This window comes from Plectrocnemia conspersa, unplaced genomic scaffold (assembly GCF_051122295.1).
Source record: "Plectrocnemia conspersa isolate PC_06_02 unplaced genomic scaffold, ASM5112229v1 ptg000002l, whole genome shotgun sequence".
Lineage (NCBI taxonomy): Eukaryota > Metazoa > Arthropoda > Insecta > Trichoptera > Polycentropodidae > Plectrocnemia > Plectrocnemia conspersa.
The window spans coordinates 8,528,776-8,555,416 of record NW_028277166.1 but is presented as its reverse complement, the minus strand read 5'-3'; the positions used below and the strand labels follow the sequence as shown (position 1 = coordinate 8,555,416).

At 27.8% G+C, this 26,641-nt stretch overlaps 1 protein-coding gene and 1 long non-coding RNA gene across 3 annotated transcripts in view; both read left to right on the top strand.

Annotated features, from left to right (window-relative positions):
* Nucleotides 1–26,641, top strand: part of Rgk3 (Rad, Gem/Kir family member 3) — a 95,548-nt gene that overhangs the window by 36,411 nt on the left and 32,496 nt on the right. The window contains exons 2-3 of the mRNA XM_088206092.1: nt 4,163–4,453; nt 8,055–8,137. Coding sequence (XP_088062218.1) covers nt 4,163–4,453; nt 8,055–8,137 — 374 coding nt within the window. The remainder of the gene's footprint in view (nt 1–4,162; nt 4,454–8,054; nt 8,138–26,641) is intronic.
* Nucleotides 23,445–25,828, top strand: LOC148237542 (uncharacterized). Of its 2 annotated transcripts, none has more exons than XR_015812702.1 (3): nt 23,445–24,209; nt 24,290–24,333; nt 24,415–25,828. It is a non-coding gene; the product is annotated as an uncharacterized LOC148237542 (long non-coding RNA). The 2 variants fall into 2 exon arrangements; XR_015812701.1 differs by having other exon boundaries at nt 23,445–24,221.

Below are 26,641 nucleotides of genomic sequence, written 5' to 3'. Positions count from 1 at the left end.
GTAATATATATATATAATTTATATGATTATTTGTAATAAATGTTATTTTTTCTGTGAATTTATACACACTGTGAAGCAAATAATAAGGTTAAATAAAAAAATAACCAAAAGAGGCGGCAAATCGATACAGCCAGCACTTCCAGAATGAATTTGCAAAGCAATTGGGTATACGTCAATTTATATACATAGTATATTTCTAAATTATGCCTTTTTATATTTTATATGAAGGATCATTACAATTATTTTGTCACTTTTCAGTATTGCTTTCCGCGACAATAGAGTAGTCCAATTTTCTTTAGACGCTTTTATTATTATTACTTGTTATTTTATACATGTAAAATGCTCATAGAATATATAATAGAATGGCGTAAGAATAATATTATTGAATTTCAGGAAATATAATTGCAACATTAGAAATATTATATATTTCATGTTTTAATTTAATTAAATGTTATCTAATACAATATTAAATTGCAGTGTGAATATTTAACTATTTAACGTTTAATAACTATATTAATTCAACTGTTTTTAAATGATAAATGCGTATATTGTATGGTCGGATTTGCAAGCGATGCAATTGGCCAGCCAACATCAGCATCTGTGATTCTAAGTATGAAAGAAATTTTGTCACATTGGGACACGATCAATCGATTCAGCGTTGATAAAATTATATTCCGCTTTAAAGTGACCATTCAAATCCATTTTTTAATATCTAATAATAGTTCTAAAACTAACAAGAGTTTTTGAACTATTATTAGGTTGTTTCGCTTAGGTTCGGATTTTAACAGCAAATTTATGTTTATCAACTGTCAAATTGAGTTTTATAAACATTATGTTGATCTTAATTATGTTAGTCTCTGATAATGTGGAAAAACGTGTACCAGATTTTCCGTTTGTAAAAAAATGCAGCTTTACTGATACTAAATAGTAAAAATATTATTCAATTGTTTGATATATTTTTACTGGCTGAGTTAGTGAAATTATATTTATACTATTTACATTCAATGTAACATATGTATTATATATACTGAACTTACACATTTGTAAATATACTATAATAAAGATCGACTTTAAAACACATTTAATTTTTTTAACATAGTCCCCATAAATCTCAATACATTTAATGAGCCTAGAAACAAAATTCTCAATTTCAATGATTTAGTATTATCGCGACTGGTTTTCAATAATCTATAATTTTTCTAAAAAATTCTGAATATTGTGAATCATAAAATATATAATAAAACCAAATGATCAATCAAAACAACGAGTTATTTATTGATGATGTCCTTACTTACCATACATATTTAATACATGTAATTATTTTAGCTACCTTTTTTCCGGTAAATATTATTTTTTTGAATAAATATATTTTTATCTTTGTATTTGAATATATCGCTCATCATATTTATAAGTAGAGAGAAAGCAAAATTACAGGTTCGTCATATTTAGTCCAAAAAAGGTAGATTATTATTTAGGGGGAAAAGAAAAGCCTGCGAAAAGGGTCGTTGTATACCATAAAGAGAAAAAACTAAAATACCTTGAATTTCGGAAGTAAACCCGGAAACAAAGGAGAGCCAGCTATTGAAGGAAAAGTGTTTCTCAGATTGAGAACGAGGGGGAAATAAAAAATCCAATATGTGCATGCAGAGGCGAAATGGATCCTTTGACACGAATCAAGGCAGCCTTTTATTGTAATGAAAATATGGTTTCTTTACGCATGAACGCGCTTTGTTTAGCTGAATAATGGATAAAAGGTCCTGATTGTGGTTTGAGAGCCATACGTCCGACTCTCAGATCAAAAATTATATTTTTTATCAGTGGCGCAGCATGTTTTTTGCATATTCACATTTTGCTTATATTTTTTAAATAATAAAAAGTTAATTTGACGTTATTTATTTCATTACATCAGGATATCTATTTCTATATGATTCGATAGATAAAATAAAATACACATTAAAACTAAGAAAATATAACTTTTAACAATTAAGATGTTTTTAGATTGGTTCTACAAAAGTTCACCGTGTCGTTTAAAAACGCACTAATTAAGACTAACGTATGTATTCAAAGTGGAAGACTGGTTCCATGGTATATTTTATATTACTTATTTATTAATGTTTAAGTCTAGTTAACTTTAAATTTTATGCTTTTATCAATTTTAATGAAGTAATTCTAAATAATTCTAAGAACAACAAAAACACTGAGTTTTTTTTATTATAGATTTTCAACGTCTGTTTTTTATGTAGAAAATATAGTATATTTAATTTGTCTCAACACTAACTAACAACTCATCCCTATAATAATTAAATTGCTTATACAACAATATAGATTTCTCTTAAGATATATTTAATGAATCAAGAACTTAAGTAAATCGTATTGCTTTATATAAACTGTGTATATATTGTAATAATACACGTAAACAAAAGAAATATATTTAATTATAATAATAAAAATAAAAATTGAATTTACTTTATTGCTTTCCGAGGCACCGGTAATGCATTCTGTTGTTTCGACCAATGAAAAATAAGCATTTAAATATAAAACAAGATGGCTGACATTACCGTGACAACAGTTTCAAATAATTATTATTTAAACAAAATTTTGCTACGCGACAATAATTTTCATTTTTTCGTCATGTGCGTTGTTCGAATTGACTGAATATAAATATACGGATTGCAAATTAACTAGGTATGTTATAGCTATGAAAATGAAATTAATACATAATGTGTGTAAGGATTAAAAGAATACATTGATTAAACTAGATAAACAATTTTCATAATGAAATCTTCAAATTTTGAATTCCCGTCGACAAGCTCCGAGGCCGAAAAGTGAGTTTTTCCTTTCACAATACATAAAAATTATCATTGCTTTTGATTTAATGCACATATTCGTTAGATTTGACTGAATTTAATTACTCGAATTGCAAATAAACCAGGTACGTTTTAAACGTGAACGTGTAATATATACTTAGTATGTATGAGGATTGAAAGTTAATGTCTACCAAACCATATAAATGCTAACAAAACGTATTTTTTTATCTATTGTTATTTGGGAGACTATCTTTCACGATGATCGCGTTGCGTGACAATGATTGTGATGCAGTTGATTATTTAGCTAAAGAAGTGTGGTTCAATTTTTTTATAGTAATTTTATTGCTCTCTATAATTGAACTTTTAAATTAATTTTATATTTGTCCTACAATGTCAGTCATCGGCTCTCGACTTTTTGATTTTTACGTTGTTTGTGACAATATTTAGGGTAGTGAGTAAGTTGTTGTATACACCAAGGTATATAAACATAATAAATTAAAACCATTATTGCAGCAAAAAAATTCACCTAGATCGTTTCGTTCCGAGCGACGACCCGCAATATATCAGCCAACGGACAACTCATAAATGTTATCAAATAGACGACATTTTACAATGATTAAAAATATGTAATTGCACACCTGGAATATTCGATAGCCAAAATATCTAAGAGTAGGTTATTTTTAATTCCGATGTAGCAAAATGTGTATCTACGTCATGGTTTTTTATCAATATTCTTCTTTGCAATCATTTACATTAAATCTTTGTAGTACGTTCTTTATAAAAAGATAATACTTACTGAGATGACTCACGACAACTGAAGAACAAAATTAACAGAAGTTACCGTAGAGGATTAAACACGTAGATTGGCATCACTTCTCAAACGTCGTATTTATATTGTTTGCTATCAAATTGATCTCATCCAGATACTCGCAGTTGATAGACGCATTGTGGTATAGCTGCTATTATATACATTATAATCTAATTGTTACTGTAAATATTTTTTTATGTATTGTTTTATTTTTGTGCATGTTGCATTAGTATTAAGCTCTACACATACACGTATTTAGATTAATAATTTACAATAGTAACTAAACATGTAGCTAAAAATATTGTCTTTACAGAATCATTACACTTAATTCTCTTTTTATTAAAAAATCATTATCGGTTAAAAACGTTGTTCAAATAGAATATTAAAAAATAGAGCAACACTAATAATAAATTATTTTCACATAAATTTTACACATTATAAAAATAAGAAAATAGCCAGTTTAATAATAAAAACAATACAATCAATAAATAAATACTTTGGTAATTGAGTAATTGTAATTAACACCGTTCTATTTTTTTGTTTTCAGGCATTGTAAACCGAGGCGACTCGTTCAGAAGACGAAGATCGAGGTCCAACAGTTTGGCTCCCTCTCCAGCTGGAAGGGGTGATGTAGGAGGAGGTGGAGGTGGAGGTGGTGGTGGTGGTGGAGGTGGTGGTGGTGGTGTTGGTACTTGTGAAAGTCCGGACCATCCACGTCGAACATCTCCACCGACTTCTGCTCATAAGGTAGCAATTATGGGCGGTCCAGGTGTTGGAAAAACCGCTCTCGTCAGTCAGTTCCAGACTTCTGAGTGCATTAATGCTTATGATGGACAAGGTAAATATTATTTAAAAAAGTATCTTTTATAGAAAAATCATTTTATGCTTTCTACTTGCTATTAAGAAATATATATCAATGTCGGAGGGACTTGCTTCAAATTTTAACGCTCTACGTTAAAATTGTTACTTTGTAAATGTAGAATTTAATTAAAAAAATAGATATTGAATTTGCTCAATTTTTTTATTACAAATTTGATCATCTTAACTTGATAGATTTCCGCGATGCAGCATGATGAGCATTAAGCAAACATATAGCAAGTAATTGCCGTAAAATCTATACATTATTAAATAAGTTAGATAGAATTATTTCCTAATTAAAAGATAGTGCTTTCACTATTCAACTTAAATATTATTTTTTGTCGATTTCAAGATAATTAATAAATTGATTAAAGATAATTAAAAATTTTAATAAGATATTTCTAAATTCTAACAAATATTGTATTACATATTTATAAATAATATAAGGTAATCCTGAAATCAATTTTTTTTTTAAATTAAAAAAATCAAAATGGAGACAATGTGAATATTTGGAATCAACTTGAACATCAAAAATTTATCTAGAAGTTATATCTTAAAAAGTAAATTACTTTCAAATCAATAAAATGATAAAAACTTTTTAGTTTAATTACAAAAATCGACATTAATTTCACGATTACCTAATATGTATAATGAAATATTTATTATGAAAATAAAAATAGTACTTAATTATATGGTAATAAAAAGTTTTAAAAGGCGTATAATTTGGTCATTTCAATTATTGCTGATATACATATTTCATCTTAGATTTATCAGATAACTGTTTGGCACAGATTCAGCCAACATAATTTATGGGTTTCAGGGCATTATAAATTAATTTATACTTATGCAAGTAATATTAAATTTTAACATAATTAGTTTTACAATTTAACTCTTTGTAAAATTTTGTCTGTACATTTCATAAGAATGGTTTTAAAATAACAAAATTCTTAAATAAAGTTAAATAAGCAGTATTAAAAAATATTTTTTCTAATGCCCTAATTTTATGATACAAATGTGGTTTATATATTTTTATTTTATTACAGTGCTTAGGCTATATTAGGTACATTAATTATAATATCTTCTAAACGAAGTGAGAGGGGAACAAAAAACCGATCTTAGAAAATGTTTTCCATCAACGTCCGAAAGCATTGGGGCTTAGATACGCGACATAAAACCAAGATTACATTAAAAATCCCTCGTAGGCCCTTTGCCAAAATAAGAAACGGGTAACAGCATTACTTTTTATGTTTCCTAGAACAAAATTGTGATAATAAAAGAGCATAATTTGCTGAGTAAATAACGCGCTTCTGTGTTATTGTAATTCTTCCCACCCAGAGAGACTAATCAAAAGATACAAATTACTCTATTAAACTTTCGTCGAACGAAACATGTTTTGCGCAAATTTCAACAAACAATCCCCTAATGAAGCTTCTATTATTGTGCTATTAAAAGACAACATTCTGGGAAGTTGCCTTCAATCAAATATTGGAAGCAAAATATTGTATATTTGTGAGTTATTACGCTGTGCGTCATTACGTTGATTGCTATTGATTGTGTTGTGAGAAATTCAAATATTATACTTAATACAATTCATATCTTTTCTGTGACAAATGTTATACTTTTAGATCTTTGGAAATGCATATGAGTGACTTACGTTTACTAAAAATAAGATAAACGATTCTTAGTAACTACATTCCTATAGCTTAATACCAAAATAATTTTTATATAATGTAGACATATGTAGTCAATAACTGCAACCACTTTTTCGTTAATCGATAACATGGATTTCTAGTTGATTGTTACTATTATTGATGGGGATTTTATATGCACAACAGCAAAATTTGCAATATGCTCGGCTTAGTTTTTTGCTAGGAGCATGGAATTACAATTCAATGCATTCTCAGCGTAGTAAAGTTGATAAGGGGCGGTGTCGACAACCCGTCAGTTCTCGGTGACTTTAGAATGCCCTGTAATCTCACGATCGTGTTCCTTATTCTTGCCATTTTAAAAAAAAAATATTATATAAAAAAATATGGAAAATTTTTGTATCAGATTTAAAATTTTAAGATACGTTTAATATTTTCTAGTCTTGTTTAATTTTATGTAATTTTTTTTCAATTATAAATTTAAAACTATTGTATTTATAATATTTCAATTTTATTATAACTTAAAATTAATAATAATTTGAAGTAAATAACTCTTATTTATACCTCTATGAAAGATTTTATACTCTGAACTTTGCCGACGACAAAATTTACTAATTTATATTATTATAAGCAAATTAACAAAAATCTACTAAGAATTGAACTATTATTTTAAGCAATAAATATAGCTTAACATTTTTTTTATTGGGCTTACTTTATTTATTAGTAAATCACAATAATAAAAAATAAATCCATTATTTTCACGATCGACTACTCTCTGACATAATTATCAAAGGCTTAAATCGAAGGTTTTGTTCCGTTCCAATTTGAAATGTTTTCTAAAGCTCGGTATACATTCAAGGAGAGCTGCTGCTGCATCTGTGTTTAAACCTAATGAAAATATACTCCAACACAGACGACTGTATTTGAAGTAACATAGAGTTTTAGTATAATATAACTTTCGCCAAATATACACAGCAAACCTTGGTTTAAATCTGAGCTATATTGTTTTTCATCTGGAAATCCCAAAGGAAATTCCAAGCATATTCACATAATATTTTGCGTTTTGTGATTAAATCACTATATGTAATCCCAGATGGACTCAAATTGTATGCATATTATATTTTAAATCGTCTGAATATAACTCGATACTTATTTAATAAAGGTTCGTTAATAGTTAATAAGTACATATTAAATATTTTTTATTATACCCATGATTTTTATTTTTTATATTACATTAAAAGACCATGTCTTGTATTTTGTCATTCTTTATATTCAAAGTGTAAAATATCATAATTTTATACATTATATGCACAGGTATTGATGTAAATTGTGCAAGAGAAATAATCATAATAGAATCTTAAAACCGAGAAAATCCACTTATACTTTGCTTGAGCTTATTAAAAGTTTAAATGGTTAAACAGGAAGAAAAAATACAATGAATAAGATAAAATACAAGCTTTTATTTTTAGGGACCAAAAGAGTATTACGCCTTTATTTTTTCGCTCAATACGTATAAAATTTAAATAACACAAAGCTAATGGAATTACTCGAATCGTTTTCGGCAGCTTTCAAGAGATTTCAGTCAAAATACAAACAAAACGAAGGTGAACTCTCGGATTTTGTGTGTACGAATTATTATTGTTTGGAATCCAAATAAATTGAGAGTGAAAGTTTTACTAAAAATAATTATTGTTGATTAAAGAAACGCGCATACATTTCGCTATACCTATACAAACATATATGATCTATTAAAAAAATCATTTACCCGAAAAAGGGTCTCAAGGGTAAACCGGTACGAGATGTTCTTCTGGTAAATTAACTACGACAAAATCATCTTTATCTATAGAGTAAAATATATATGAAATATTATAATATATAATGTAATAATATTTATAGTATATTAAAATTATATTTAATAATTGTTTTTATCCGCAGAAATGCCAGTAGACGAGAGAGTATCGATCATGCTGAATGGTGAAGAATCTGAATTGTGCTTCTTGATCATTAATAATTCAAAGGTAAGTCAATTCATATTTAAACACAATGCAAATAAGTGAAATATTATATATTTTTTATATATTTGTTATAAAAATATATATTTCTTATATTTCTTAAAATATTTGTTAAGAAACTTTCGAAAAAATATGTTAGCACAGATCTATTGTTTGTTATCAGTACCAGATTAATTATTTTACATAAATATATTTTTATTCAGTGATTTCGATACGATACAGTTTCGATACAAAAAGTATAATAAAATAATAATACTCAAATATATGTAATATAAACATCTTTTACAAAAAGGATGATAAAATCTCTCGAAATATATACTCAAATATATGTATTATAATATAAATAGATATCTCAGAGTCTTTTGATACAGACAACCATTCAATTTCAAAGTCTTATCAAGGTTATTTTGTAACTATTTGTGAAAAAAGTAGACTTTTGAAAGAAGTATCAGCAAATATATACCCCTAATAGTAACCTTTGATTTTTTTACCAGCAATTTTTCTATTTTGCTTTGTCTATCTATTTTTATGTTAATATCTCAATCTGATCATATTTTAAAATACTCAGTTAGCTTTATATTAGTTCGGTTTATTATTTTAAATTATTATGTTTTTAAAAAGTTATACGTGCTAATAAAAACATAAAAATGTTTTTATCAGTAATTAAATACATACTAAATCATGCTATTGAATCTTACAAAATAATTATTTATCTAAGCAATTATAAATTATACTTTTTCATACGAAATTTAAAAATGAATAAAACGTACATATTAGTTTATAAATAATTAAATCAGTTTACTTTCCTAAAAAAATATTTGCCAAAATTAATATTTATGAATTTAGAATTTAATAGAATTTCTAAGATATTCAGCATTGATATTAAATGATAATCGACTTTAACCAAAATCTATTAAATAGTTATTATACCTCAATAATTTTAAATACATATATGATTTCATAATATCAAAATCTAACAGAAAATTTAATTTGAAGCTTTATTAATATAGTAAATTTATTTTAATTACGATGCTGTTCATAGATTAATTAATGAAATCGACAGAAACACGTTTACTAATTGATTTTATTGAAAACCGTTACGAAAACGTTACATTTTATGAAACGAGCCTGATTCACCAAGGTTGGTTGAAAATTAATTAATTCCTTCACGCTGTTTGTACACAAATTTACCATTTAATATTTATTATCATTCGCGTAAAGTTGTTTGTGAATTTTAAACAAATACAAAAATAAAAATCAACGTAAAAATCGATTTTATTGCTCTCGTTATATTATTCATGTGAAAACTTTGTAATTGAAAGCTTCGTTTTTCTACATAAGTTTGCTAGAATGTATACAGCAAAGTCTCTTTAAATAAGAAAAGTAAGCTCATATTATACTGTTTAATTTCGCTTAATTTAATATTTTAAAATAGAATTGTGCAAGCAAGAGATTGCCATTGATGTGTACTTTTAGTGACTCATTTTGTATTATAATATGATACATGTTTTTAAATCCAAAGACAAATAATGTCTTAAAGTAACTATTGTTAATAGGGATTTTGTTTTATCTGACTCCAAGTTACAATTATTTAATATAAATATTGTTATAAACATTTTAGAACTTTATTTTCTAATTCAAATTTATTGAAAAAACATTACATTAGAATAAACAATATAATGAGATCTTAAAAAATGTATTTAAGAATCATAACATTAATGGAGGGCGACCGGGTTCGACTTTAGGCCATCTGCAGTGGAGTCTTTAATGGGGGATTCCGGTCAAGGACGAGAGCTTGGCAAATGGCGGAATATTTCGGCTTTTGCCACTTACAGGTCTAATTGGAAGGACGACAATCTAAGGGCTTATAAATGAACCCATGTTTCAGACCAAGTAATTGCACTATTCTCTCTGATCTAGTTCACAACTCAAACTTCACTGTTTGGCGTGACTAAAAACAATCTCTGGCGCCCGACAAAGGGAAAGGATCACTTGAAAGCACTAGGAAACGTGTGATAAGCCAATTCTTTTTTCTCATGTTTTTCTCAGTTTTAAAGTGCTTCCGAGAATCGTTGAAAAACAATTCAAAATTTATTTTGAAGAAATGTCGTGATCTTTTTGGTAATTGGAAGAACCGCGACATATTAAATTGTAATATTCCTAACTGTGAGAGTGCAAAAAAATTATAATTAAAAAAATTATTTTATCTTACTAAATTATTATCAGACAAATTTAATAAAAAAAATGAGTATCGATTTCCTGTAAAAATAATATATACTACTTCCAGTTTAAGGTTTGCATGTAAACTAAAATATATATTTACCAGTGCAAGAAATTGTACAATAAGTCATTGATTAATATCTGAAAGACATGGGCTCGAATCTCAAATTGAGCTTAATGTTTTTAAATTTCAAACGTTTCTGGAAGATCAAAAGTAGTGATTAATATATTAATTTAATTTAAATTAATTATCACTAACTAGCTTTTCTAAGATGTTTTCTTATCATATAGTAGAATAACGTAATAATAATAAATAAAATCGATTTAAATCGTGCATAATGACATATTTTTACTGTAAGCTGTAGCTTTAGTTTAATATTAATAAATTAGATTGCACAAATTTTGATTTTGATTCAATCTGGTATCTCACTACTTACTTAGTAGTTGTTAATTACATTGTCACGACTTTCATGTTGCAAAGATAGATTTACATTAAATAAATGAATATAAAAAGCAATAAATCAATCATGCATTCACACACCATATTCTTAATGTCTTTTTTATTGTGATGGCTTTTATCCCATTGATCTCGTATCATTTTAATAAATGAGCAATTTCAATTGTAAATATAAAATATCTATATACGTACACACAAAAATAAATCAGAGAATCTCTTCCGCATTAGTCGGTTAAATCCAATTCCATAAGTACATTTCAATCTCTTGCGGTTTTTTTTTTCTTTATACTCCTTTCTCCTTAAGCTCAGCTCCTTTTAAGCACGTCTTTTTGATAATACATAATACTCGTTAGGTATTTTTCACAAAAAGCGTGCCTTTCTAATCCCAAAATTATCCTTACGCGTGTACGCTTGCCCGGTTCAGGGCTATCGACCGGAAAATGTAATTAAACTGAAAGTGAAGGGCTATTTTGTACAAAATCACCCGTATATTAGTCTTTTTAAAGCGACACACGTGTCGAATACTGTGAAAGTCGTAACAAATTTAAGGCTCGTGTCGTTTGTTTTCATTAAGCTTTCGAAGCTATAATGAAAAGCTTTCGCTCACGTGGCAAAACACATTTATCATACGTATACACAAAAATATTTTATTTACATCATTTAATTTTAAATTAGCTTAATTATCATATCAATAGTTTTAAACTTTTCAATGAATGTAAAAATATCATAGTTTTTTACATTATTTCGTATATCAAAAAGTATGTATAAAAAATACATATTTGATACATGGATAGCTTATTAGTTATATTGTGTTATATTATTTCCAAAACGATTATACTTATTAATAGAAATTATATATTTAAAATGATATGTTCTCTTATATAAACATCCATATATACATATACCTAAAAACAAATTGTATATATAATCAAGTAGGTAAACAAATCTGACTATGAATGGATCTGCCTACCGTTGGCTTAGCTTTGCCATTGCATAAAGGATGCAGCTAATGACTAAGATAAAGCAGCTACATCTGGCTGGCAATGACGTAGCGAATTGTTGGTTTGTATTTAATGTTTTAAAAATATCAAGTGATGAAAGTCGGTAATTATGGGTTGATGCTCTTTTAGAATTTAATCAATTAAATTCTTTCTATTCATAACAATGTATTCAATCTATTGGTTAATTTAATCAACTTACAATTGTAGGGCATGCTATTTAATTATAAAAATTATCATGTGATAAAGAATTTTAAGTTTAAATAAAAATGCGTTTTTTTATTAAAGTGGGATAGCACACTGAGAAACCTTTTAGCAGCTTAAGTCACAAAGTATACGTCATAAATCAGAATCAATTAGGAGAAACATTTAGGATTGCCCTCAAAACTGCCGTTCGTAATCTGCTTTGATGGTCATTAGTAATTTGTTTAAAAAAAAATTGCTGTTCTACTAAAAAAAGGCGGAAAACAGATCTATGTAGGATACTATGGATATAAATAATTAAAAATCTCTCGGAAACTTTAAGGAACTTCTCTTTTTAGAGACACTTCTGCTGACATTCACACTTGAAAATCAACTTCAAAGTGTTTAAGACTTCATATCTACAAACAAGAATCCTCCAACTTGAACCCAACTTTAGCCCAGCGAAGATCGCAAAAACAGCCGCTTCTCTCTTCACATCCACTAGTTCAGCTTGATGCCCGGAATCAATAATTCAACTCGCACAATTTTTTTTTTCAATTGATGCACAAACTTTGTCTTAACAAAAACAAACCTCCTGACACATAGATCAAACATTTTTTTTCTGTTCTTTAGATATGAGGGCAATTTACCAATTTGGTATTTTTTAAGGATCGTATTACATTATAGTCTGGAGAGTATGTGGGAATGCTGTAAAGCTTTCCTTTTAATGTCAAAAGTTATTTTTAGTGATAAATGTCTAAACGTGGCCTGGCATTATCGTGGTGAAAAATAATGTCGTTTTTGTTCAGTGCTTGACTTAAATTATACAATTGTTGACTTGACAACATTTGATTTTAAAAGTACAGTTTCGATTGCGTCTCTTATTAGTATCCATAACCTCAACACTCGAGAACGCTCCTTTTGCACGAGCCATCCAGCTTCGCAATGAACTTGTCAAACACAATGATGTTTTCAGTGATAGCTATGAGGAGCTAGAAAAAAATATGTGAAATAGTGCTTATATTTATTTTTTTATATTTTTTAACATGACACATTGGGTAAACCTGTCAAGTCATAATCGTAAAATTTGATTTTTTTATTATAAATAATACGCCATACCTGTAATATTCTACCACATATTTAAATAACCTGTTATTCTGGTATAGTTCTCCTTTGCAGCTAGAAAGAAGAGTTGTCTTATTATTATTAAATTCAATCCCTTTTTCATCACCCGTTACGTTGTCAGTATACCTAATAAATTATTCTGTGATAATTCATGTGATACCCAAATACAGGGATTAAACACGATTCCTAATTTATTTAGATGTCTCTTAGCGTTTGATGGATCAACCATTCTGCAAGTTATTTTGAGATCAGTCAAGAATCATTTCTTGTATTTGTTCACAAGTCTGAGGCTAGCCTCGTCTTTCAAAAATATTTTTTTGATCAAATCTTACTGATCCAAAATCGACACGTTTGAGTTTTTAACATAAGTTTACTATACAATTAATATATATTTCTAGTCGTGGTAGTTGCATTACTTCCTTCTTTGAATCCATATATGATACAATGTTGAATATTAATTTTATTTTTTCTGCTATTGTTAAATACTGATAAATACACAAAAAATATTAATTTTTGCAATAATATTTTAACTTATTATATATAAAAATAACTAGAGTGAAAATCGTATATTTCAAAGCTATAGTAAACTTATGAAAAAAAAATTATTTTTGATGTACAAATGCTTATAAAAACAATATAGGTCAGAATTTGTGTAAATAAGATACATTTATTACTTTGTCATATATCGCGAACTTTAAATTTTTTTTTTAAATAACATATATGTTTAATATAAATTCAAAACATGTTTTATATATATACATATAGTATATGGTTAACGATATTTCGCGGAGAAATCTACTTCCTTGACATAAAAGTATGTATATTATCTTTATACAAATTAATTACAACTTCAAAATAATCGTTTGATTAATTCGTTCCCAGAAAATTTGTAACTCGTTACAGCAAAAGTAATAAATCATAGGCGGTACTCAAGCCTTCTGTACTAGATTTTCTGTTATACAACAAATGAACGAGTATTAAGAAGGATCTTGACGTGATCCTTAAGGATCAACCCTTCGAAACCGGAGGAAGATTGCTTTTATCTATTTTACGCAAGACGGCGCTTTTAATCCTTTCTTGGAATTGTGAACGAATGATCAGACGTTATTTATTACAAACACCTTAACTAAACTGAAAATATGTAATCTTACGATCTTGACCTTTGATATTTATATAACTTTTTTATAAAGTTTCAATGAAAGTTTTATTTTTATTATAAATGATTAAATTTAAATATTCAAGGGTCCTGTTTTTGGGCTTTAATTTCCATACATCGATGACCACTCGATTAATATATTAAATATTTATATATATTATTTATAATAGTAGTATTTTTTATTTTTATATATTTTTGCATATAATAGATTTTTAATATTAGCTGTTGCAAATAATAAAAATACAATACAAGGTTATATTGTTCGCAGTAAATTATTGTCGCAATATTACAAGTTGCATGCACATTTATCTTTTAACACGTCGATAATAAAATTATATAATTTTATCTCACACGTCAGTGCGTGCTTTCATGTGGTATTTTTTTATTTTGCCACGACTTAAAAGTGGGCTATTCCTAAATAAAACACGGACAGTGATGGAATAATGACCTCTCGTGCAAAACATATTTAGCGATACATGCGTAGATTATTTTTAGAATTTTAAATAAACATAATAATATAACCGTGTTAGAATATTAACATTGCTTTCCTTTTACTTCTACTGAAAACCATTAGATCTTTTTGATTAATTTTTATTTATATACATTAATTAAAAATATCATTATATATATATGTGTATTAAAACAAATGTCTTTAAAAGCACAATAAATAGCCTAATACAATACAATTTTCTTGATGCGGTGTAAGACGGTGCATTTTAATAGGGAAGCAGTTAATGCTATTTTTTGTTAATCAATATCTTTAACCCACATTTAAAAATATATCAGTCGGCGGACTAAAGTCAGAAAAATAACTTTTTGTTAAACTTAGTTCTACGAAAAAAATTTACGGAACATATTATTTACACAAGTCTAGACATTGATGGAATAATGGACTCTTATGCCAAGCCCGTTAAAGCACTACAACTGCGTTTCTCGCAAACAAGTAGTTTATTATTAATTCTGGTAAACACGCCTTGAACTGTGCACAATTGCGTCCTTGAAATATCTTGGTCGAAAACAAAAATTTTGCAAATTTGCCAAGATTATTTAGACTCATTATAGAGAGCCGTGAGTGAAATGAGGATAAGGAACGGGAGAGAGGTGTGGGTGAAGTACGAAAATATCACAAATACAAAAATATCATATGCGTTCGGCGAAGACATTGTGAAATGAACGAAACGAAGTCAGAAGAAAAAAAAACTCAGTAAACAATGAGCTTTCATCGCGTTGAATTAACGGACGTCGGGAATTTGAAAACGGACGTTTGGAATGAAGCTGTATTATGAAAACCGCAAAACAATGTTCGATATTGCATACTTGGAATGCCCTGTATTATTTCAGCTATGCACATGAAAGTGTGTTTTATGGTAAATATTAAAATTTCATAAGTTAGAGTACTGCAGTGTGCTTTAAAATAATTTGAGGTACATATATACACATGTACATTAAAATCTTGCTTACTTTTCAAAATCATATAATACCCGTATATTTATTTATATCAATTCTCTCTTTTTACAAAACAATAATTATTTTATACATACTTCATAAACAGTTCTAGACACATTTTAAATAAGTAATAAAGTTAATCGATCATTATACGAATTAAATTCTTTGATGACAGTGAATAGCTTTCCACTTGAATTATTCGCAAAGAACAGTAAATCTTTCTACTATAAATTCTCGACACTATTTTCCTGTTGCATCACAGATACAAGTTAGTCATTAATATTAACAGCAGCTTCTCTTTTTTCACAAAATATTACATTAATTATTCCTTTTTAAAAATAAAACTTGACATGAATAATTTCCTGTATAATATTTTATCCATGTTAATAAAAACTTTGCGTTTTAAAAGTGTAATAACGTTCAATTTAACTACAACTTCTACTAGACTCATTATCAACAATGAGGGCAACAACTCGGAATGAAAAAAAATACGGTCGAGATAGTCGTTGACTTGCGTATAATTACATGTGCTATTTCGTATTTTTACATTTTAACTGCAGTTTTTACTCAAATGCTAATTAGTACATCTGACAGTTTAAATAAAAAATATATAAATAAGTAAAACCTTTTTCTATATTTTTAAGAACTGTAATATTTACTCTAATTAACCTGTATAAAATATTAAACACATTTTTAGAAATTAATTTTATATGAAAATAAGAAACTCGTTGTTTTCTAAAATCAATATTAAAAACAGCGATGTTATAATTAAAATCAAGCTTTTTAGGAAAAACAAACAATGTATTTTGTTTTAATTATACGCACGATGTTTTATTATACATCAGTCTATAATTAGTTATTTTCTTGCTTTTTAATGCTTAGCAATATTAAAAAATATTTTGATTTGCCTGTAGTAATTATGTTATTATTTATCAATATTTTGAAAATCCAATATCCATAAAAATAACTTTAAACTAAATTAAATATGAACTGTGTATCATAGTATATTTTATAAAAATAAAAATACGTCATTTGATGTAGAAAGCTAAGCGTCGGACTATCTACGGCGGAGTCTTTAACAGGAGCGATTGACCAAGAACGAAAGCTTGGAAAACAGCGGCACACTGTGGCATTAGCCTGTAAAGAACTTTAATTTGGAGCGAAGATGACAAGCCTTGGAATAAATAAACCCCGGCGTCGGGCCATCTGCAGCAGAGTTTTCAATGGAGCCGCCCGGCCAAGGACGAAAATTTGCCGATCATCATGGCATTGCGACCTGATTTGATTTGAATTACTGTACTGAATTACAGTAAAAGGCTTAATGAACACTGGCGTCAGACCAAGAACAAGTCTCATCTGTTATGGTCGACGACCTAAACGTGTCTTAAATATTAATATTTCTGGTGCCTGACAACTCATCACGCATATCTTTCTGAAAAAATATGCTTGTATTTTACATATTTCTGTTTTTAAAAGAATAACTAAAAAAAAAGCATTTTTTTTACTTGAATTTCTGAATTTTGCAAATATTTAATTATTGAAATCAAAGTCTGCTTTTTTCGATTATATAATTTCTCTTTAATTGCCCATTGAAATTTTGAGCTTAGTATAGTATTTATATTTTCCAATTGTTTTAACGAAATATTTAAGGCCCTTCGGCTGTCAATAATAATCGTGATACAATTCTCAATAACAGCTGTTGCTACTTTACAAAAACAATATTAAAAAAACCTTTTTGGATTATCGATAAAGAAAAATAACCCTAAATCGTTTTACATTCTGTCGATTCCCATGCATAATTAATTCTTATCGGAGTGGATTCTTAGATTACCAAAGCAAAGATAAAACCGCCGGCCGGTTAGAGTAGCAAAAAATCGTAAAAAATTGTTGGTCATTCAAATACTATTGATCTTCCGAGAAAGTATGCAAATTTTTAAGCATCTGGCACAAACACATTGGGAAAAATTTCATAACTGAGTGTCTTATGTTATTAAGCGAGTTCGTGTGTTCAAAATTTGTAAACATTTTTTATGATTTCCAGACCCTTTCATGAAGTATGCATATTTAACATGAACCAGACTTTACCTATACAGCGTTATTAAAAAGGCAGTAGTTGTTAACCTTTTAAAAATATTCGTAAAATTTAATTTTCATATATAATAAAAAATGTTTTATAAAGTGAGAATTGTCGATTTGACATTTTTCTCGAGAAATAATTTTCGAGAAGAAATACTAATTACCTCCGATGATTAATGGATTCTTTACAATAACCAGATGAGATCAGAACAGTGATTAGATGGCAAATATGTTTCGACACATGTTCCGAAATCGAATTTTACCCGAAAAAAATTTTGGTGACAGTATGGTGGTATTTAGATATAATTATTTATCGATTCATTTTTAAGCCAGGCGAGACTATTACACTGGAATAATTTTGAAAGGAAATTGAAGCCATTCAAAAAAATATATCAATAAAACTTCTTACGTTGGTAAACAGACTTAGAGCAATATTGCTTCATGATAATGAAAGACCTTATATTTTTTAGGCAAATCCATAAGTATACATTATTTTCATTGACTGGTTGGGGAATTGTGAGATCGAAATGTATGTAAATATTACCAGACTAGAATCGAAGAATAGTTCATGACACCCAGTGTAGTATCTTTATAAATTAAAATCACTCGTGTAAAATTTCAACACCTTTCAGCTGACTTATGAAACCAAGACATATTTTTAATTTGACGTCACTCAAGTGTGTTTCATTTTAATAAGTGTGATGCAACCACTTCCGTGACGGCAATTCGTTACGTCTCAGACAAAAGCCCTCTGAAAATAGCAACGCACAAAAGCACAGCATGCACAAGCGGCGCCAGCTGCAGGTAAAAATACACTAACTTACGCGTATATTGCGCAAGTCGAAAACGGTGCCGTGCACCTGTAGTACAAACGCGCCGCTTGGCACGCACTCGTACACACGCGCCCGTGACGTCAGACGCGACGTCACGGCAGTCGAATAGGAACTATTCCCAGTTTGATTACGGCGACTGGTCAGGCACAGTGCCAGACACGAAAACCGAAACAATCGCTTGCCCCGGAAATCGGTCACATTCACCCGGGACTGGGAGATTAATAAGATTGAGCTGTATTTGCGAATTTGTTGATTTCCGATCGAAATTTTGGCCAGTCGAGATTTTGGCAAACGTCTTCAAAGTTCTACTAGAGCGAAAGATTTTTAAGTGTCGCACTGCATGAATGCCATGTACAATATTTATTTAAAATATTATTGATAGGCTATGTTAGTCTTTATTATAATAAGACATAGTATTTTGTTCATCATTGCCATTGTGCAACGATTTCAATCATGTTCACGCACATTGTTTGAGTATACATGAAGTTCTCATATCTGCTTCAAAGTCCAAAGGATTCAGTGGTCTCTAAACTGGGTCAAACTATGCGGCGGCTTTCTCGATCTTCTCCGCCTGTCAATGATCGACAACTCTACCTTGTACATGTTTATGCAAATTTAGGGAGTCAACTTTGAAGAGATCGATTGAAGTTTTTTATGATATTGTCGGAAGCGAGTCTTGAACCAAAGTTAATTTGAGCGCACTGTATTTGTTTTTATACACATAGCCAGCCTAATGTAGGATTAGTTTTTGCCCACTTTTTTCTGCTTCAATTAATTATAATGATCTAAGGGTGTAGTTGTATTAGCCTATTTTATTACTGTTTTAAATAAAGTTACAACCTGTTATTTAAATATTTTTTTTTTTTTTTTTTTTTTTTTAATTTATTAACATAATTCCGCATGAGTATAAGATTACTCATTCTACGGTTACATTTAGTTTACAGTTTCATGTCTACATACACATATACATACATCCATACATATGCATATATACATATAAATGTACAAACAATAAACATATATATACATTTTTTTTTTTTTTTTTTTTTTTTTAAAGTTCTATGAATTTTTTTAAAAAATAATTTTTAATTTCTTTAAAGTTATTTTTGATTGATGCTGGTAAATCATTATATGTTTTGAAAGCTATATATTTTAGAGAATTTGTTCCAAACTTTACAGAAAATGGTTGAGGGATGTGTAGATCATATGCAGATCTAATTTCATATTTGTGTAATTCTTTTCTAATATTAAATTTTGTATTTATAATTGATTTTCCCTCTAACATTTTTTTTGTTATAATTATTAATTCATATTTTGGAAGGATAGTTATAGGTAAACTTTTTGTTTTTATATATATGTCTTTAGTGTGAGTGTCAAACGGTAAATTCAATAAATTTTTTATGGCACTATTTTGAATCACCTGAAGTGATTTTATTTTGAACTTACTTGTAAACCCCCAGACGCAAGACATATATGTTAGATGACTATGAATGTGTGAAAAATAAATGCTTAATCTAGTTTTATATGATAAAATATTTTGAAACCTGTATAAAATTTTTGACATTGGTAAAATTTTTTTTATTATATAATCAATATGATTATAAAAATTTAAATTTTTATCTAACAGCAGACCTAAGAATCTTATATTATCACTTTTTTTAATTAGAGAGTTATTTACATTAAGAGAAATGTTAACATCATCATTAAATATCATATAATTTGTTTTTTTTTCATTAATTGTTAATTTGTTTAGTCTCATCCATTCATTAATATGGATCAAATCATTCTGCATGTTGTTTTGCATGTCTTTATATGTTTTAGAGTTATATATTAACACTGTATCAAGTGTGAGATCTGGCAACTTACCGACCTGTTGTTTTAGATATAAAAACACTTGCAGATGGTCTCAAATAGCTATCGTGGTACTTTTAATTTGATTGGATACTGCCGATACCGCCTATTGGAACGCACGGTCTGCATCAGCCGAATTAAAAAAATCTTGTCTGAGCATAAAACTAATATATAGATTTATGACGCTCTAAATGGTTAAAAAGTTTTCTTTTTCATGCTCATTTAAATATAAGCTTTTGTAAAGGTTATGCTTTAGATTTGTCAATGTACGCTAATGGACTTGCAGGTGTTTCACACAGTTAGCCCCAATGTATCTTTATAAATGTGAAATACCAAGGGATCTCAACACGAGTATACGCAGTTTTTATCATGTTTTCTAGTACTCTATTACTCGAATCATTTCGTCGAGAAGTTCGAGTATTTATATGTGAAATATTAATCATAGTATTTCAAAAATGTGTTTCATGATACTGGAAATATTAATTTTGTGACAGATTTATTTGCAGCTTGCGAGATTCATCCAGCTATAAAAAAAAGTATTGGATGAAACAAAATATAAATCAAATTTACATAAAAATGTTAAAGACCAAGAGAGAGAAACATTGTGTTTAAAAGCATTCTGTGAAACGCGATAGAATTCCCTAATTCCAATGATCAAAAGATTTTTAAAAATTAAGAATTCCACAAATAAATCACTGGTAGAAATTGAGACAGACTTAATTCAAGAAGAAAACGCACGGGTCTTAGAATAAATTTTAATGATCACAGAATCGATTGAATCGGCGTTAAAAATAATGAGTGAAAATAAATTTAATATATGAATATCAGATGGAATATTTTGTAAGAATTTATGAAATAATAATGCGGCACAGTCACTTGAATTTCTGGAAAAATTTAAATTCGTATAGAAGAGCGACGAAACAAGACTGCAATTTCACTCTTGTATTTTCTACAAATAGGAGCTTATCCGAAAGCCAACGATATTTTCTCATATTCGAGCAAAAGCACAATAAAACACTGTGCAAAAGTATTATGGAATTGCCTGTATGGATATACAGAAGTTAACGTCGATGAAAATGTGGACAATTTATATTTAACAGAATTGAATCAATCCATAAACTCATATATGTCGGTGAAAAAAATACAAGAAATATTAATAATTTAGACAAACTCTTTAACTCTAGAACAAATTGTGAAAATTTTAAATTTATTTTTTCGTTCAAAATATATTTTATTTTAGTTTTTTTTTATCCTGATGCAGCAATGGTACAGTCTTATATTTTTTTTAGCCAGGTCACTAAAACGCTGTTACTTTGCACGAACATAGGATAAAAGTTTTACCGTTAAATTTACCTTGAACAAGTTAATTGAAACGTAGCGGTTATTAGTGGTCGATATTTTGTTAAATATAGGGATTGTGTACATTTTTTTTCAGATTTAAGGATTAAATTTAAATAATAAATAAAAAATGCTTTTAACTTTTTACTTAATAAAAACAATCAACACATACTAGCTGTCGGTACCTCACTATCGTGAGGTACCGATAGCTAGCGAGTGTGCGAATACCGGACCCTCAACTTTTTGGGTTTTAAATATAATTTTTGCTTCGTTCTGATTTTTTAAAATATTTTTTAAAATTTAATGGTTCAAATTGGACATTACTATTTAAGATTTTCAATGATAGACAAAATAGTTCAATCTATAAAAAACTACTTAACATTTTCAATTCATTTGAAAATAGGTTTACAACTTGACTAAATATTTCCAGAAGAAAACATTTTATATTATTTATTAGATTTACAACGTTAGATTTTATCGTTATATTGAAACTTAGATATTTAATGATAAATCTAAATATTGTATATCATTTATGAATAGGTTTAAAACTTGGCTAGATAATAATAAATTAAAAATTGTACTATGAAATTTCAATACAGCTAAGCTCACGAAACCAATGAATAAATTTTGGTGTACTGAAAATTCGTTATATTGAATGTAAGGAAGATGATATATTTTTATTTTATTTTTAATTACTATATTACTACAGCATCAAAATAACCTCTTATAAGGTTGACAGATCGTTTTTTGTTCTTGTTTAAGGAAAATGTATGAAACACAATAAAATTTGTGAAAAAAATGTTTTATAAAAAAAGTTTGAGGGTTAACGAAACACCTGTAATGTCGCTTTTGAACACATCTGGCACACGCCAAGTCAATGATGAACTAAATTCTTAGAAATATTTTTTCAAGTTATAACGTCATTCTTAAATTCGGAGCAAGATTCGTTATACTGGGAATTTCGTTATTTCGGTATTCGTTACAAAAAAATATCATTGTATTATTTTTTAAAATAGGTTTGTAACTTTACTAAAAATATCAAAATGTTTTCAACATAAAAAATAATATTAAAACGTAACATTTTGTATCATTTAAAAGTAGGTTTACAGTTTAATAAATAATAATAATAAATAGCATCGGTTACACATCCGCTCAAAAATATTACTGATATGAAAAAAATATTTTGTTACACCTTACTAACGCAACAACACAATCGATCATATATAGTTAGTGCAATGTGAGTGATTATAAGTAATTGATCGTGTTTTAGCGTATTTTAGGTGTTTGAGTGTCAGTTTTAACGCTGCATAACACAATTTTATCATAAATTTAAATTTTCGTAACAAAAAAGTTTTTTGGTGACACCATAAGTTACTTTATAATTAAAAAAAATATTTCTATGTTTTATGTGTAAATTTAAAAGTCAGTTTTTATTTACATTTACTAATTAGAAAGAAACAATAAACTAAAAATATCAAGCATCTAATCTGTTACTTTAGACCAAAAGTGCGCTTTAAAAATATTAATAATTTTGAAACCTTTGTCTTTTTTGATTAAAAAATATTTTGATTTACATCTTTTTTAAAGTAAATGTTTTTCTGCGCAGCATTATATATTTTAATAATTAATGAGTGTAAAAATTTTTCACTATATTTAAAATTAATAATAAACTAAAGATATTTAAAATCTATAATAAATTATTAATATTTAAAATCCATAATAAAATAGAAAATATTTTTAATGTTGAAAAAAATATTTTGAATAAATCTTGAAATTTTATTCTGAAACATTATAATTTAAAAAATATTTAAATTAGTGTTATACATTTTTGTGTAGTTTACTTTCAAAGGCGTCAGTAAGAAGGATTTTTGCAATACTGTGCGCTTAGTAGTTGGTTGGTAATGAATAGTACTTATTTTGAAACTTTGCTTCTTTTTATTGAAAATATTTTTTAAAGCAAAGTTTTACAAATTCTCTAAAAACTAAAACTTTAAATTGCCAACGTTCGCCAAAATTTAGGTACATATTTTTTCTGTATAGAGAAGCTAATACATATCCACATTATTTATATTATATTTTAAATCTATAAACTAAAAAAATATTTTAAAAAACATTTTTTTTAGTATTTTATGATTTTTATACATATTTTAATATATGTTATACAATTTAAATCGTTAAAATCAATTTCGTTCGTTAAAATCAATTTAGTTCGTTCTCAAGCGCGGGATTTCCCAAATTTGCTTACATCTGACAGCTGTCACATCTGGCACGCGCTCGCTGTGCCCGTTGCATCCGCTGCGAGATATGTTATAATCGCGGCACTTTTCTTAAAAAGTGACAATTGAAGATGATGCAAGTGATACAGCATTTGAAATTATAGACAAAACTATAAATTGTGGGTGTGCCAGTAAGTGTTTGGTTATAAATGAATAATATAACACGGTTATTCTAACAAAATTACTATTGACTTTCCAGGATCTAATATTAAAAGACAAACAGCGGTGATTTGGCAATTAAAGGTATACATACCGAAGTTAATTAAACATATTACCATGCTAGTAATAATAAAAAATATATGACATATTGTGACAATTTTGTAGAAGATGAAGAGATGCCAATCTACGTGTTTAATCCTCTACAGTACATCCATCAATTTTGTTCTTCGGTTGTCGTTTAAATTTAATTTATGGATTATATTAGTAGTAATAATGTGTTCAATGTTTACTCTTGATAAGAGTCTTATTGTTTTTCAATTATTTTTCAGAAGCAACGATGGAACAATTTGATGACCTATATGGCTACAACGTAGAATTGGTATATATAAACAAAGAGTTAATCTTCTCATGTTGAAGTCACTGTCAGCAAGTATTATCTTTTATAAAGAACATACTACATAAGTTTGATGTAACTGAATATCTTAAATTTGGCTATTCAGAAAGAGGAATGATGGCACAGAACAAAAATTGTACATATTTTGCCACATCGGAATTAAAAATAACCCACTCTTAGATATTTTGGCTATCGATTATTCCAGGTATGCAATCACATATTTATAATCATTGTAAAATGTCGTTTATTAGATAACATCCAAGAAACTACACATTTATAAGCTGTCCGACAGCGCCGATTTGATCGACATTAACTTTCAATCCTCACATACTAAGGATATATTACACGTTCATGTTTAAAACATAACTGGTTAATTTAAAATTCTTAAATTCTAACGTATATGTGTATTAAATCGGAAAGCAATGATAATGTTTATGTAATATAAAAGAAAAACTCACTTTTCGGCCTCGGAGCCCGGCGACGGGATTTCAAAATTTGAAGATTTCATTACAAAGATTGTTTTATGATTGTTTATCTAATTTAATCAATGTATTCTTCTTATCCTAAACACATTATGAATATATTTAATTTTCATAGTTATAACACACCTAGTTAATTTGCAATCCGATTATTTATAAAAGCAAAAACTCACTTTTAGACCTCGGAGCCCGTCGCCGGGAATTCAAAATTTGAAAATTTCATTACGAAGATTATTTTATGATTGTTTATCTAGTTCAATCAATGTATTCTTTTAATCCTCAACACATTATGTATATATTTCATTTTTATTCAGTCAAATGACGAATTAATGAAAATTATTGTCGCGTAGCAAAATTTTATTATTAAATAATAATTATTTAAAAGTGTTGTCACGGTACTATCTATTTGAATTTGAATGCTTATTTTTCATTGGTCGACGCTATTTGAATATTTGAATGCTTATTTTTGATTGGTCGAAACAACAGAACGCATTACCGGCGGCTCGAAAATCAATCGGAACAAATTCAATTTTAATTTTTATTATTATTTATTATTATAATTAAATATATTTCCTTTGTTTACGTGTATTGTTACACACCGTTAATACAAAGCGATACGATTTACAGAGTATAGAATTGAACGGAGAATGTTTCATTGAAAGTTATGCGCGTCCGGAAGCGACGACGGCTTAGAACAATTATATATAAGATATAACAAGATAATTTATTTAGACAATAAAAAATTTATTTTTTTAACGGGAATGTGATTTTGTTTATTTAATAACATTTATTTAATCTCAGATAATCTTAGATTATTTATTTGCAAACTAAATTTTTTTCTGAATATTTAACGAAATTCATTAAAGAAAACAACTGCTCTAAAAAATACAAATTAGTTGATTCAAATAATATGTTTAGCAAAGAATTTCTGTAATTTAATATTAGATTTTTAGTTTTATCTTATACTTCAGTACTACTCATTTATTTAAAATGTTTACACAGTTTATTGGATATTTATTTTAATGATGTAGATTTATTAAATTTGTCCAAAAGATCTTTTTTTACTAAATTAGTATTATTAATACTTTTAACTGTGTTAATAAATTAGTACTTTTAACTGTGTTTTGCCTTATTGATATTTTAATTAAAATATTTTGTATATCAGCAGATATTAAATTGATGTATAAAATATCTTGCTATATTTGTGACTAAAAATTATTTACTAGTAATTGTATTTCATCAAAACAAGAAAATATATGTATATTATTTTAACAACTCTTTTATTCCAAGATCAAATACAGACAGCCTGCATCTGCAGATCAATAATACGTTAAAAAAAAAGAACGATAGAACAAAAAATTAAACCGCAACGAAAGGTATTGAGGAGATTACCGATTTCCGACCGAGCAATTCTGAACCACGCCATAAAAAAATCTTATAAAGAAAAAAGTATCCAAAGCAACTCTCTTTACGCTCAAATAAATCTGATCAACTCACTTTAACATTTACATTGTAATTA